General features: G+C 36.4%; 1 protein-coding gene across 2 annotated transcripts in view; it reads left to right on the forward strand.

Moving 5' to 3' along the window:
* RABL3 (RAB, member of RAS oncogene family like 3) overlaps nt 1–16,785 on the forward strand; it is a 40,191-nt gene that overhangs the window by 10,317 nt on the left and 13,089 nt on the right. For both annotated transcript variants that reach the window (XM_002758764.7, XM_008982376.5), the window contains exons 3-4: nt 5,767–5,896; nt 11,015–11,129. In XM_002758764.7, the coding sequence (XP_002758810.1) occupies nt 5,767–5,896; nt 11,015–11,129 (245 nt within the window). The remainder of the gene's footprint in view (nt 1–5,766; nt 5,897–11,014; nt 11,130–16,785) is intronic.

Consider the following 16,785-nt stretch of genomic DNA (forward strand, 5'->3'; position numbering starts at 1 on the left):
ATTCTTCACAAGGGAGCCACGGGGGCAGGGTCAGATATCTCAAAGAATTGTTTTAACTGGTGTATGATATTTATACATTGTCTTGCCACTTTGGAATGCCCCAAGTAGCTTTCTACTTGGGTGGGGGGAGGTGGGAGCTGGCTAGGTTTTCCTTGCCATCGTTCTTCCTAACAAACAATATATTCTATCATACACTCAGTATTCATCAATATTCATAAACTTAACATTTCTCAACATAAGTATTCGTAAACTTAACATTTCTCAACACCTAATCACTACTCTGTACTGCCTCTTGTTCCAGAACAGTATTAAGAAAAAAAATTCTGACACTGTTCAATATAGTAGCCACTAGCCTCTTTTGGCAATTTAAATTTAAATTAACTAAAATTAAAAATGTAGCTCCTCAGTTAAACAAGCTACATTTTAATTGCTAAGTAGCCACATCGCTAATGGTTACTGTATTGGACATTTTTGGTTTTTTTTGAGACAGAGTCTTGTTCTGTTGCCCAGGCTGGAGTGGAGTGGCACAATCTTGGTTCACTGCAACCTCTGTCTCCCAGACTCAAGAGATTCTTGTGCCTCAGCCTCTCAAGTAGCTGGGACTACAGGCACATGCCACCATGCCCAACTAATTTTTATATTTTTAGTAGAGATAGGGTTTCGCCATTTTGGCCAGGCTGGTCTCGAACTCATGACCTCAAGTAATCTGCCTGCCTCAGCCTCCCAATGTGTTAGAATTACAGGCGTGAGCCACCACACCTGGCCTGTTATTGGATGTTTCTATGGCTGTAGAAAATTCCACGGGACATCATGGATATAGAAAATAAGTGTTACAGTAGTTCAAGAAAGTAAGTGTAAAATTATCCTAGGCACTAATGATTGAATGGATGGCTTGAGTAAGTGGCTAGATGGACTGTCTCTAAGAAGAGGGCTATATTATAGAAAGAAACAATAGTAAGTTCAGTTCCGGACCTGGTGAAAGGAGGCATCTGTGAGCTAGCCAGCTGGAACTGTCCTGGAAATGAGTTGCTGACACTCAAAAGACAATTCTGAGTTGGAATCCTCTTTATGGAAATAATTCTGAATCACTAGAGCTGATGCAATTTCTAAAAGAGAAAATTTAGAAATAGGAGGGGAGGACCTTGGGGTATATTGTGAGAGTTGATGGGAAAAGAGGAGTCAGAGAAAGACTGATAACAGAAATAGGAGGATATCCAAAATGAACTACAAGAGCAAAGAGAGATGAGAATTTCCTGAAGGAGGGATTGATTTTTAGTATGAAACAGAGTTATCAGGACTGAGAGAGGAAAAACAATATTGGATATGGTGATGATAAAGTCTGCTGACCTTTATAAGTGCAATGGAGTATCTGTGGCAGAAACCAAATGATATGACTGGCAGAGAGGAAATAGAGACAGAGGTTTAAGTCACTTTTTCAAATGGGTACAGAATGGAAGGGAAAGTGAAGGGCTTTTTTTTTTAATAGAAAAAAATAAGCTTGACTGAAGGCAAAAGACCAGTAACTGGAAAGGAAGAGACAGCAGTAACCTTAACACTATTCATTCATTCATTTGTTCCTTCAATACATATGTTGCCTACCTCCTTGGTATCAGATACTGTGCAAGGAACTGAAAGTATAGCAGTGAATGAGAGAAATTAATTTCTGCTCCCAGGGTGTATTCTGCTAGTTGCTCTTTTTCACCCTTCTCTCTTTGTTTCCAACTCCCTCCTAAGACCTCCTGCCTTCCTTCCTCTCTTTAATAATGATTCTGCAGGTACAAATATTAAACCAAACTTATTAGTATCTACAGTATCCACTGTTCTTTCTTGATGTGTATCATTTTTTTCTAAATGTGTTTTTGCTTTTTAAAAATTACAAACAATGAACTCTTCAAATGAAATAAAACCTTATGTACATAGGTCTTGATTTGGTTTTCAAGAAAAAGTCAAAAGCTGAATAAATGAGAAGGTCCAAAGTGGCAGCAACATTGAGTATTGTTCCTTTTTCCATTTGATGATCAGTTGTACTGTTGCTTCCTGTTAAGAAAGTCCTTTATTGTATAGCTGTAAGGTCTATAATGACTTTAAGTATCACATCCTTGATGACCTGATTTAAATATAAAACACATTTCTTATAGTTTGGCATTATCCCCCATCATGTTTGGCTCTCAGTATAGCACCGAAGTACTACTTACTGTGTCAAGAGCAACACTTGTTATAATGTCAAGCTTTCCCTTGGTGATTACCCACACATGTGAAAGATGTAACATCATAACTACAAGCTATAAGCTACTGATTTAAAGTTTTTGGGATTCATTCCATGTGAATTGGGCTAAACTTAGCCAGTATTAATTAAGTTGGAAAGGAAGGAGGACATCTAATCTTCTGATTTGAAAAGGAAACAGGAAAATATTTGACTAAGAAAGGCAATATGTGATAGAGAAGGGTATAGATGAGTGAGTCAGTCTGGAATGGGAGTATGTATAGCCAGAAAAGTGCTGGCTCAACAGGCTTGATACAATGCAAGGCTAAAAGGGATGCTCCCTAGAAATTTATATTGGATGGTGGCTGTTCTCAGAGGAGTTATAGTCTTTTTGAAAAGGCAACATTAGACATTTGAAATAATTTAGAGAAAAAAATGATGTACCGCAGTGGCTGCCAAACTTAATCGTGTATTAGAATCACCGAGAAAACAAACAAACAAGAAAATACAGACTTTTGAGCCCCGTCTCAGAAGCTTCAAGGATAGTCCAGGAATCTCTGTTTCTTTTTAACAAACTTCTTACTGGTTTTGATTTAGTTTGCTCTCAGAACTGTACTGGAGAAACAGTGAAGTTTGGTAAATAATAAACTGAATATAATAAAAAACCTGGAGGATGAGTTATTCTAAATTTATTCATTTATTTAACAAACATGCCCAAGCATCTAATATAAGCTAGATATTATGCTGTTTTCTAGGGCTAAAGGATGAATAATACATGGTCCCGGCCCTTACACTCCGAGTCTAGAAGAAAAGATATCAGTAGATAAATAAGGCAGTGTGCTTAATGAAATGATAGAGATGTGTAGGATGCTATGTGCTTAATGAAATGATAGAGGTGTGTAGGATGCTATGGAAGCAAATAGGAGGAGTACCAAACGTGCTCTGGTTGATTTGGGCCCAGAAGAAAGGTAGGATCAGGAAAACTTCACTGAAGTGCCTGAGCTTTTTTGTAACAGATAACTTACTCCTTATAAGACCTCATACTGTTTTTTCTCATTGTTTTGCTTAGAAATCTTGCTAAAACATGTTTTGTTTTTTATTTTTTTTTTTGCTTGATTTAACTTTTTTTATTGCTAACTTGGCATGATCACATATATTTTTGCCATATAACAAAATAGTGATGCCTTCTATTGTAGTATACAGAATTAATTTCTATTATCCCAAATGGTCCCCAACTACTGTGACTGTGCTATTCTCATTTTCCATCATATTGTCTTTGATGTCAGTCTGATAATCATCTTGTTAATGTCAATGTGGCTGTTTATAGAGTAGCATATTTATTTAAATTTTTACTTGGCTTTGGACAAAAAATTGTGAATAAGTAAAAGTGTAAAGCATTAAGTAGAATATAGTATGTGAGTTTTAGTGCATTTTGTGACAGGCAATTATTTTAACTACTGAACTACCTTGTTTTTTAAATTATTATGTAAATGCCAATAGATACTTTAGAAATCACATATTACAACTCTTTTATTTTATAGGCAAAGAAACTGAGGCTCCAAGATACCAGGGATGATAGTGGCAATCAAGGAGTAAAATCTAGTCCTCCTGATACCAGAATAGTCCCATTCCATAAAAGCAGCAGTTCTTAATGAGGGGGTTACAGCAGAATCATTTGGAGAATTGTTCAAAATACGCATACCTAGTATTTGATCCCAAGGGTCCTGATTCAGTAAGATTGGCATGTATATTTCTTAAAAAAATTTTTTTAATTTTTGGAAGATGCTGATCTATATTCATGAACCAGCATACTTTAATCTGCTTGCCATCTATCATAATTTGTTTCTGAGTAGTTATACAGTACAGGTAATAAATGCTTCTAGAGCCTAGACATGAGAAAAAGAGAGACTTTGGAGATAACTGTGAGTGAGAAAGTCATTGGAGGGTTTTGAGCAAAAGGGCATATTATATAATTGCATTTTAAAAGGATACTCTAGCTACTGTATGGAAAACAAACAGGGAGGTTGGGGGATGCCTCTAGCAGGGAGGTCAGTTAGGAGACCATTACATTAATTCAGGCAAGGAGATAGAGGCTTTGACCTGGGTGGTAATAGTGGAGGTTGGGAGAAAGGAACAGATTTTTGACATATTTTTAAAGTTAAAATAACAGAACTTGTTGACAAATGCAATATGAAAGGAGTCAAGGATCAGTCTTAAGTTTTTGGCCCAAGTAACTAGAAGAAGAGAATTGCCTTTTAGATGAAATCGCCACAAGAGCTAGTACTGATAGCGAAGAAAAGAGATTGAAGAACTAAATCTTGAAACACTTTAGCATTTAGAATCAGAGAGATAAGGAGAACCCAAATGGAAGCTGAAAAGCACTAGCTAATGAGATGGGAAAAAATCTAGAAGACTGTTATATCCTGGAAGCCAGGTGAAGAAAGTATTGCAAGGCACAAGAAGTGATTAGTTGCATCAAATAGGGGAGTAAAATGAAAACTGTTCATTGACCATTGGAATTAGCAATGTGGAGGTCATTGGTGACCTTGACAAGGAATAGTTTAGTGATAGAAATGAGTTCAAAAGAGAATGTGAAGAAGAGAATTACTACTAAGAATAGAAAACTCTTTGGAGGACTTTTGCTGTTAAAAGGAAAAGGAAAATGGCTTGGTAACTGGAAGAGGACTTGAAGTCAAGAGAAGGGTTTTTTTAGATGAGAAAATTTATGGCATGTTTGTATGCTGAGAATTGAATTGTATGGTGAGAATTATCTAGCTGAGAAGGAAAATTTGATGATATAATGGAGAGAGGAGAGAACTGGTGGAATTACATCTTTGAGCAAGAAAGTAGGGATGGGATCTCATGCACAGAAGGAGGATTTAGCCTTAGGGACACAGGCAGCCTAAGAAAACAGCAAGAAGGAAAGCAGATTATGTGGGCACAGATGGAGGGAGGTGAGTAGATACAGGAAGAACAGATCGTAGAAGTTCTTTTCTAATAGCTTCTGCATTAGGAAGCAAAGTTGTAATTGAGGATGAAGAAGAGATATTGGAAGTTTAAAAAGAGGAAAAAGTATAAAGTAGTTGTCTGGAAGAGGAAAATGGTAAATTAACTGTTGCACTGATTAAAGGACAGCTACAAAGGTACACTTAAATTTAGAACGTATCCATCCATCTTGAATGCATATTTTGCCAAGCTCCACATTCAGTTGCTGGGTTGTAGACATGGAAGAGGGTAAAAGGTGGATATAACCAAAAGTAGAATTTTGTCAGACGAGGACAACATGAGAGGGGCAAAGGAGTGACTGTAATGATGGATCATGGAATTTATGCTTAGTTAGGAAGTAGTTGAGGCTTTGGAAGTGGAACAGAGAGCTATGAAAGATGTTAAGATCAATTAACTGTAAGGTCCTCTGGAGTCAATATTATTAAAGAATTAAAGAGAGGAAGCTTAAAAAATGGTAGTGATCAGAAACAGTAAGATGCTGAAATATTTTAAAATGGAATGAGGGTGCTAACCAGTTTAGTGGCTATAATAATTATTTTAATTGATTGATTTGTTAGGTTCATGATTACAAAGAAGGAACCCCAGAAGAGAAGACCTACTACATAGAATTATGGGATGTTGGAGGCTCTGTGGGCAGTGCCAGCAGCGTGAAGAGCACAAGAGCAGTATTCTACAACTCTGTAAATGGTAAAGCATTTTAAAATTTCTATTATATATTAATGGTCTAAGAGTATAGATCTTCTGACATGGAATGTCATAGCATGCCAGACTTGTCTTAATTTGAGAAAGATGTAATATGCTCACAACCCTTGATTTTAATCTGTACAGCACATTCCAGTTTGTGTTTCTACATTGTAACCATGTAATTCAGAACGTTAAACATCTGCTTTGTCTAAGTGTTTCTATTTATATTGTTGGCATAAACTAAATATTGAGAAATAAAATCATGTTTTTGGTACTTGACATAAAACATGGAACTTTCAAAGTGTTGTCGTCTAGGACTGCTATCTGTCCAGTGAGTTGATTAAGTACAGTGGGATTATAGGAGTCCCATAGTCTTAACCTAGGTATCACAGAGTTTACTGAGTACCAGCTCAGCCAAAGAGACTGTCACCCAGGTGGCGCTGAAGGAAATGAGAGGCAGACACCCAGATAGAATAGCAAAGTGGGTCTATCCAGGGAGCCAGGAGCCTTCTGAACTAAGAGCTTCGGGGGCTGACAGCATTCCAAGCTGAAGGCCCCAAGCGGATCCTGATCCACTTAGTCTCTTTTAACAGGTGATTATTATTAAGAAACAGGTGTTCTATATTTTCTCATAACTCGACAATATACCAAGTAGGCAGCTGTTACCCGCTTACCACTGACTACAGACAAACTAAAAGGTATTCTCCTTGAGGGAGCCATGGCGGCAGGGTCAGATATCTCAAAGAATTGTTTTAACTGGTGTATGATATTTATACATTGTCCTGCCACTTTGGAATGCCCCAAATGGTTTTCCACCTGGGGAGGGGGTCGGCTAGGTTTTCCTTGCCATCATTCTTCCTAGCAAACGATATATTCTACCATACACTCAGCATTCATCAATATTTGTAAACTTAGTATCTCTCAACAAGAGACAGAGGGATTTCTTTCATCTGCCCCTGAGAAAGAGCCCTAAGTCTCTTTCTTACAATATACCAAGTAGGCAGTATAGGTATATCTCAAAATATACCAATACCCTAAGGTTCTTTCTCACCTAGTTATGAAGAGCTGCTTAATGGGGTCTTTATGGGTGTAAAAATTTTATCCAATTATAGTTGCTCAGATACCAGGAGCAGACTTCCAGATGGAGGTGTGTAATATAGGACATAATTTCCATTCATAGAGTACCTACTCTGTGTCAAGAGACTAAACTGCTTATACCTCTGAGTTGTCAATAGAGTTTCTTAGTCTTCTTCTTTTTTTTTTTTTTGAGACAGAGTTTCGCTCTTGTTACTCAGGCTGGAGTACAATGGCGCAATCTCGGCTCACCGCAACCTCCGCCTCCTGGGTTCAGGCAATTCTCCTGCCTCAGCCTCCAGAGTAGCTGGGATTACAGGCGCGCACCACCATGCCCAGCTAATTTTTTGCATTTTTAGTAAAGACGGGGTTTCACCATATTGACCAGGATGGTCTCGATATCTTGACCTCGTGATCCACCCGCCTCGGCCTCCCAAGTTGCTGGGATTACAGGCGTGAGCCACCACGCCCGGCCCTTAGTCTTCTTTAAAATTCATTTTTAAAATCTTTTTTTACTGTGAAACTGTTTGATTAATATACCAAAGGATTTGGCATTTCCCTCCTGGTAAATGCATAGCCATTAATAGACCTCATTTATGCTGTGCTTAGATCTTCAATATTGCATTCATCCAGTATGTTCATTCCTTATATTCCTCTTTTGATGTCTTCCCATATCATAAGATGTTGTAGATTCTACAAAAAGAAGTAGAGAAGGTTCTTTTCATTGGATACATACTATAGAATACAGAATGAAATGTGTCAGTTCAGACCCATATCCCATTTAGCTCAGAATTCTATTTGAAAAGTCACAGTCTTAATGAAGGAACAGAGCATTCATAAATGAGACAAAATACAGTTATAACATTACCTAATATATGTCACCATCATGCAAAAATGTATATATCATAATGGTATGTATTAATAGAATACATATAAGTAAGAAAAACAATAATAAAACTAGTATAGTGTGAGGTGACCTCTTAAAGAAAAAGAAGGAAGTGAAACCTAGTTTAGACTTAAACTGGAGTAATCAACTTGTATCAGTAAAATGACTTGTCAAAGTAAGATATCTATCTGATCTGGCACAGAGAAGTTTGAATATATAACACCTTTGATGTTTAGGTATTTTTGAGACAGGTATGATTAAGATTATAAATAAATAATACAGATAAATACTATTCGAATCCTAGAAGCCATGGAATTCAGAGTTGTAAACTTCTAAGTGCTGAAAAAATCCATCTAATCAATATTTGTTTACCTCTTCTATACTTACTACTCATTAGTGATTTGTCTCCTTTAATATTATTGAAAGAATTGCATATATCCTGTGTTGATTTTGCAGATAAGACTGAGATATATTTCCATTTTTTAAAGGTAAAAAATAAATTCCTGTTTTTTGAAAAGCCTGTTTCTGTGTTCTTTCACCCTAACTCTGGAACATTCCTCCTGGTGGAAGCACTCCAAGTTCTTTATTCCATCTACCAATCATAGTTTCCTAAGAAAATGAACATAAGGATCATTCTATCCAAATGCATAGTTCATATTCTCAGCAATAACTTTCTTCCCTTAATACCCTACATTCTTCCCTGGTAACCTAGGCTAGTAATCTCAGAAGGAAATAATAGAGTGTCTTTTCTTCTCTCCCTTAAGATTAAACTATATTATCATTAGCTATCTCCCTGACTCCTTTCATCTGGGCCCCACCTTGGCTCTTCTAGCACATACTCTACAAAGCAAGAACTCTCAGCCCAAATGAAAGGAAAGAAATAGGGAAAATGGGTACTCCAATGCCATTGAAAGCTCAAAAGTCTTACCTAGAGATCCTCAATAAAGTCTTCCCTGTCCATCTAATAGTCATCTTAGGCCTTTGTAATTCTTTCACTCCCCAGTCCAAAATTCTTACCCATGTGTTTTGCAATAGTTATAATGTGGGGAAAAGGGAAGGGAGAAAATACATGCCACTTTTTTGCCCTAAAATGAGATTTTATTCTGCAGTCTTTACTGTCAGATTACCTGAGTAGAAATGCTGATTTACCATGTAACCAAGAGCAAGTTCCTCAACCTCTCTGAACTTCTGTTTTCTCTTGTGTATAAAAATAATAATTCTTGGGCCGGGTGTGGTGGCTCAAGCCTGTAATCCCAGCACTTTGGGAGGCCAAGGCGGGTGGATCACGAGGTCAAGAGATTGAGACCATCCTGGTCAATATGGTGAAACCCCTTCTCTACTAAAAATACAAAAAAAATTTAGCTGGGCATGGTGTCGTGTGCCTGTAATCCCAGCTACTCAGGAGGCTGAGGCGGGAGAATTGCCTGAACCCAGGAGGCGGAGAGTGCAGTGAGCTGAGATAGCGCCATTGCACTCCAGCCTGGGTAACAAGAGCGAAACTCCATCTCAAAAATAATAATAATAATTCTTACCTCATAGGACTGTTCTGAAAATTGAATTAGATAACACATGTAAAGCACAATATTTAGCACATAAGTACTGAATAAATATTAGCTGTGGTCTTTAATGGCAGTTCTTTAATTCTTTTTTTAAATCTATGCCATTGATGCTGATTAAAATCCCTCATTGAGGAAGGACGAGTGGGTACAATTGGATATTAGAAGTGTCAGATCTCAGAAGAGATACAGGTTTATCTAAGCTGGCTGGAACAAGTCAACTATAGCTTGTACAAGCCTTTTAGTTACACAGATGGCTGTAAAAACTGTAGAGGCCAGCTAATTCTACCTATTCTGTTTTTCTTTCTTTTTTTTTTTTTGAGACGGAGTTTCGCTCGTTACCCAGGCTGGAGTGCAATGGCGCAATCTCAGCTCACCGCAACCTCCGCCTCCTGGGTTCAGGCAATTCTCCTGCCTCGGCCTCCTGAGTAACTGGGATTGCAGGCACGTGCCACCATGCCCAGCTAATTTTTTGTATGTTTAATAGAGACAGGGTTTCACCATGTTGACCAGGATGGTCTCTATCTCTTGATCTCGTGATCCACCCGCCTCGGCCTCCCAAAGTGCTGGGATTACAGGCTTGAGCCACCACGCCCAGCCCCTATTCTGTTTTTTTTTTTTCAAATTGACACATACCACCTCTTGAAGATGGAGGAATCATCAGTTTCATGTCCTATTCACAATCTGCATAATATAGAAAAGAGCTGGGAATTTGTAACCTATAGTGTTTTGACCATAAAATGATATCCTAAATGTGGGCATCAAAGTTTTTCCTCTTTTGTCTATATCTTACTGTAATAATTAATTCCCTGATATACCTTTCTATCTAGGATTTTAATTGATTCTCTTTAATTGTATTTCTCAGCCTCATTGCATTTTGTTATTTGTCTCAATCTCATGCATGTATTTTCTACTAGCCATACTTCTTTACTTTTTAATATCTCCACCCACTCTCTTCTAGTGACATATTTCTTTTGCTCTATCTCTTACAGGTAGTAAGCTTACATAACTAATCATTATTCAGAGAACTAGAAAATTAGACATTTGAGTTGATTAGCCTCAGGTGATCTACAGGACACTGTTTTGTCAGCTAAAGAATAGCAATTATTTTAAATCAATACTATTTTAATAGATTTTCATTATTTAATATTATTTTTAGTAAGTATAAATACTGTATGTATGTACTGGTATCTATGGCAATACTATGTACAGTGAAGAAACAACATAACTTTGAATGAATATAATTTTGTATATACTTGAAGTAGTTTTGATTTTCTTGATTAATGTGGTGGTTCTACAAGTAGGAACAGGCATGGAGTAGGCACTTAGGAAGTATTGAATGAAGAAAAGATCTGCTAAAAGTTTAATGGCATTTTGTCAGCCCTGGTAAAATAAAGAGTTATAAAGCTGACAGAGAAAGGTTTATGGCTAATTATTTATAAATATTTGTAGAGGAAATTTTAAAATAATCGTGTCTGAGTTAGTCATACTAGAATGCTAGATTCGTTAAGCACCCGTGCTTCTGTTTACCAAACTTCATTTGGCCAATTGTGAAATGAAGAGAAATTGTTAAAGGATTAACATTTTTTTCTCTGATTATTTTAGGTATTATTTTAGTACACGACTTAACAAATAAGAAGTCCTCCCAAAACTTGTATCGTTGGTCATTGGAAGCTCTCAACAGGGATTCAGTGCCAACTGGAGTCTTGGTGACAAATGGGTAAGCCCAGAATTATTTCACAATTGGTTTGAAAGGTTATAGCAATCACAGGAATATACTCTCCAGAATAGCACTTTGTAAGATGTTTGATTTGCAAAGATTTCTCTTTCAGTCTATAGATTATCTTTTATTTTAACAGTATCTTTCACAAAGCAATAGTTTTCATTTTGATAAATTCAGATTTCTCTCTTCTTCTTCTATGAATTGTGCTTTAGATATCCTAAGAACTCTTTGCTGATCCTAGATGATGCAGGTTTTCTCTTATGTTTTCCTCTACAGATTTTATGGTTTTACATTTTTATAGTAAAACATTTATATAAAACATTTTAAGTTTTATAGGTTTACATTTAGATCTATGATCTGTTTTAAATTAGTTTTATCCAAGTTGTGAGGTTTTAGTTGAGATTAATGTTTGCATATGAATGTCTAATTGTTTCAACACCATTTGTTGAAAAGATATCCTTTCTCATTGAATTGCTTTTGCTCCTTTGCCAAAAATCATTTGGCCATATTAGTATGAGTCTATTTCTGGACTGTAGTTCTGGTCTCTCCCTTCACCAGTACTACACTATCTTGATTATAGTCTTAAAATTGAGCAGTATGAGTTCTTCTACTTTTTTCTTTTTCATAATTGTTTAGCTATTCTAGTTTATCTTTCTACATAAATTTTGAAAATCAGCTCGCCTATATTGACAAAAATTTTCGTTGGATTTTAATTAGAATTGCATTAAACCTATTGATCACATTGGAGAGAATTAATATCTTTATTCTGTTGCATCTTCCTGTTCATGAACACAATATACCTCTCCATTTATTTAGAGCTTCTTTTATTTCTCTTATCAGCATTTTGTAGTTTTCAGCACACAAATCCTGTACATGTTTTATTAGATTTATACCAAAATATTTAATATTTTTGAAGGTAGTATAAATTTTGTTGTGTGTTTTGAGACTGGGTCTTGCTCTGCTGCCCAGGCTAGAGTGCAGTGGTATGATCTCAGTTCACTGCAACCTGTGTCTCCCAGGTTCAAACAATTATCATGCCTCAGCCTCCCAAGTAGCTGGGATCACAGGCATGTGCCCTATGCCTGGCTGATTTTTGTATTTTTGGTAGAGGTGGGGTTTCACCATCTTGGCCAGGCTGATCTCAAACTCCTCCTGACCTCAGGTGATCCACCCACGTTGGCCTCCCAAAGTGCTGGGGTTACAGGTGTGAGCCACCATACTTGGCCATAAATGGTATATTTAAACTTCAGTTTCAAATTGTCCATTGCTAGTATTTAAAAAAATAGAATTGATTTTGAGTGCTGACCTGTATCCTGTGACCAGAGTCTTTCAGTAAAATCCTTGGGATGCTCTTCATAGACAGATTTATTTCTTCCTATTCTATCTGTATGCTTGTTGTCTTATTTCTTGCCTTATTGCATTGGCCGCAACTTCCAAAAGAATAATAAATAGGAGTGATAACAGTGAATATCTATGTCTTACTCCCAGTCTTAGAGGGGAAGCAGTCATTTCACAATTAAGTATGATGTCAGCTTTAGGTTTTTTTGTTGACATCATTTATCAGGTTGAGAAAATTTCTTTCTATCCCTAATTTGCTGATAGTTTTATTAATGTCATGAACATATTTCTGTCAAACAGGCAGAACAGAATTCTGTCAAAAGCCTTTTCTGCATCAATCAATAGGGACATTTGGCTTCTTCTTTCAACTGTTAGTATGGTGGATTACGTTCACTATTTTTCAAATATTGAACCAGCCTTTCATTCCTTGATCATTGGTATCTTGTTTTCTGTTCTCATAATGTCTTTGACTGGTTCTGGTATGAGGATAATGTTGGCCTTATAGAATGAATTAGAAGTATTCCTTCCTCTTCATTTTTTGGAAGAAATTGAGTATATTTGATGTTATTTCTTCTTTGAAGGTTTGGTAGGATTTACCAAGAGACCACCTAGGCCTGGAGATTGCTTATTTGAAAGATTTTTAACCACAAAGTCAACTTCTTTAGTAATTAGGATTGTTCAATTTACCTATTTCATTTTGGGTGAGTTTTGGTAGCTTGTGATTTTCAAGGAATTCATCTATTTCATTAATTTTTTTAATTTATATCAATAGAGTTGTTTATGGGTATTTATTGTCCCTTTGGTAGTTGCACAGTTTATAGTAATATGATCTTCTTCATTCTGATTTTGGTATTTTATGTCTTCTCTTTTTCTTGTCAAAATTGTAGAAGTTTATCAATTGTGTTGATTTTTTTTTCCAAAGAAGCAGATATTGGTTTCATTGATTTTTCTCTATTGTTTTTCTGTATACAGTTTAATTGATTTCTGCTCTTATCTTATTTCCTTCCTTCTGCTTGCTTTTGGTTTATTTTGTTCTCTCTTTATAGTTTCTTAGATTACTGACCGGATACCTTGCATTTTTGCTAATACAAGCATTTTTAATGCTATAAGTTTCCCTCTAAACACTGCGTTAGCTTCATCCTGCAAATGTTTACTTTTATTTTAATTTAGTTCAAAATATTTTCCGATATTCCTTGAGATTTTCCCATGAGCTACTTAGAAATGTGTTGGTTGGTTTCCAAATATTTAGAGGCTGTCTGGTCATTCTTTGCTGTTGATTTCTAGCTTAACTTTATTATGATCCAAGAGCATACTTTATATTATTGCGCTTATTTTATATTTGTGCAACACCCAGTATGTGACATCGGTGTTGTTATCTCTGTTGTTTCAGTTTTCAGTGTCTTTGGTATGCTAAGTAGGATCAAATCCATTCATGCACAGCTTTGACAATGAGCTCAAGCATTTATGAACTACTTTATGGGGTCGCTTTCTGAAACTTCACCCTCTCTGTCATCTCTCCCATACTTTGTGATTTGCTGGGGCTCCCTTTTTAGGTCTCCTGTCCAAATTCTGTCATACACTTACAAAACTGCACCTACGTCCAGGGCCAAGTGGTAGAAGGACAAAAAATAAAAGCAATGAGAGTTTGCCCCACCATCTTGGGATGCAGTTCTATCAATCAGAGAGAAAGATTTTCTTTCCTCTGCATTCATAAGCAGGGGTCCCCAACTCCTGGTCCATGGCCTATTGGGAACCAGGCCACACAGTGGGAGATGAGTGGCAGGTGAGTACACATTACTATCTGAGATCCACCTCCTGTCAGATCATCAGCGGCATTAGATTCTCATAGGAGTGTGAATTTTATTGTGAACTGTACATGTGAGGGACCTAGGTTGCAGCCCCTCATGAAAATCTAATGCCTGGTGATCTGAGGTAGAACAGCTTCATCCTGAAACCATCCCCCAAACACCTGTCTATAGAAAAATAGTCTTCCATAAAACTGGTCCCTGGTACCAAAAAGTTGGGGACCACTGTTTTTGAGCATTCTGCTTGTGTTACAGCCTTTGCCACAACCATCATGGAATCGCTCAGAGGCTGGCTTATGACAGAAGGAAAAATATTGTATTTCTACACTATCTCCAAGTATTCAGGAGCCCCCTTTCTTGTTTCATGAGCCAGAACTATAGGCCTTCTTCTGGAGTTTTCTGTTGAAGTTTTTGGGTTTTAAGCCAACTTGCATTCAGATAAGGGAATATGGAAGGGAAAAAATATCATAATCTCACTGCTAATTCAATGGTTCTTTACACTGTGGTCTTCTTCCTCAATATGTTCACTATTAATTTTTCAGAGTCCTCAAATAGCCACTTAATTCATCCTGTCCAGGATGCAATTACAGTTGCATTCACTGGGAAAGACAGGATAGAGTTTGCTTATTCTGTCTTACCTAGAACAGAACCCCATTTTCTATTTTTTGATTAAAGCAAGTCTTTCAAAGACTTTGTTTTCTGTGTAGAAGTCTAATTGTTATGTGAAACCTAAATGTAGTGTTAAGTTTGAGTAATTATATGTAGATTCCTGTAAGACCTGATAGAGAATAACCACAACTAATTTAAAACCCACATTTCAAAGCCTAGTTGATATTTCTTATTTCCTATCTCAATTCCTTTCATCACTGATGTCTTCATTAACCTAGCTTGTTCTCTATTTTCTACTAAGATTTTTGCTTAAGAAACTTATCCCTAAATTTAGGATTAAGAGGCAGTATATTCATATCAGAAAGAAATCTGCATTTTTGTGAGGGAATTCAGTAAAAATTCTATATCCATTTGCATTTTTTACACTACAGCTTCATTTTGATCCTATAGATAAACCTGCAGTGTATTAAACAACCTTAATACATTGGTGTGCTTCACTGGTGCATTATTTTGTAGCATCAAAAGATGTGGAAACAACCCTAGTGTCCGAGCAACAAAAAATTCATTGAATAAATAATGGCATATCCACATACTGAAGTAGTATTCAACATTTAAAAAAGAATCTGCCTGAGCCAGGGGATCATGAGGTTGAGACCATCCTGGCCAACATGGTGAAACCCTGTCTCTACTAAAAATACAAAAATTAGTTGAGTATGGTGATGCACGTGGCTATACTCCCAGCTACTTGAGAGGCTGAGGCAGAAAAATTGCTTGAACCCAGGAGGCAAAGAGGTTACAGTGAGCCAAGATTTTGCCACTGCACTCCAGCCTGGGTGACAGTGCAAGAAAATAAAAAATCAGGAAGATCTCTAGGAACTAAAATAGAAAGATCTACAGAGGGTACAGTATTAGGTTTAACAAATCAAGATACAGGGAATGTACATTGTATACCTCCTACTGTGTAAGAAAGGAAAGAAATAAGAATATGTATTTGTATTTGGATAAGGAATCAGTGAAAAGATAAATAAGAAACTATTAAAAATGGTAACCTATAGGGGGCCAGGGAAATGGGTGGATGGGTATAGTGGTAGGAGCAAGTCTGCTTAGCGTATATCTTTTATATCAGTTTGAGTTTTTAGCCATATTTTTTAAATTTAGGTAAATTTTGTATTATGTGGTTTTTACCACAATAAAAAATTTTTTAACTTTATTATGAAAAATTCTAAACATGTATAAATACAAAGAATGGAAAATGAACTCCCATATACCTATTGCCTAGTTTCAACAATTATCAACATATGGCCAGTCTTGTTTCATTCATACCTCTACCTACTTCCTATCTTCTCTCACTCTCAACTGGATTATTTTGAACCAAATGTTAAAACATCATATCATTTCATCCATGTATAGTTCAAAGCATAAGGGCTTTTTTAAACATGACAACATATAATCATCACAGCTAAAAATTTAATAATTCTTTAATAACCAAACATTATTTTAATTTCCCCAATTGTCTCATAAATGTTACAGTTGATTTTTTTCAAAACAGTATCTAAATAAGATTCACTGGTTGTATTTGGTTTCTTAAGTGTCTTTTCATCTTAGGTTCTCCCTTCTTGGTTGTTTTTTTTCTCAACTTCCTAGCAGTTTATTTGTAGAAGAAGATGGATTATTTGTCTTGTACAGTTTCCTATATTCTGGATTTGCTGATTGTCTCCCTGTATTGTCTTTTAAACTCTGTTTCTGAATTCTAAATCTTCTCTAAAGTGGTAATTAAATATAGTGGTCTGAAAGATGCAAGCTTTTTTGGTTTTTATTTTTCCACGCAGTATTATGGATATAATATGACACCTGACTGTGTGTCTCTTTGTGATGGTAAGGAGTTATCGGCCTTATCCATC

Source organism: Callithrix jacchus, chromosome 15 (genome assembly GCF_049354715.1).
Source record: "Callithrix jacchus isolate 240 chromosome 15, calJac240_pri, whole genome shotgun sequence".
In the NCBI taxonomy this organism is placed as follows: domain Eukaryota; kingdom Metazoa; phylum Chordata; class Mammalia; order Primates; family Cebidae; genus Callithrix; species Callithrix jacchus.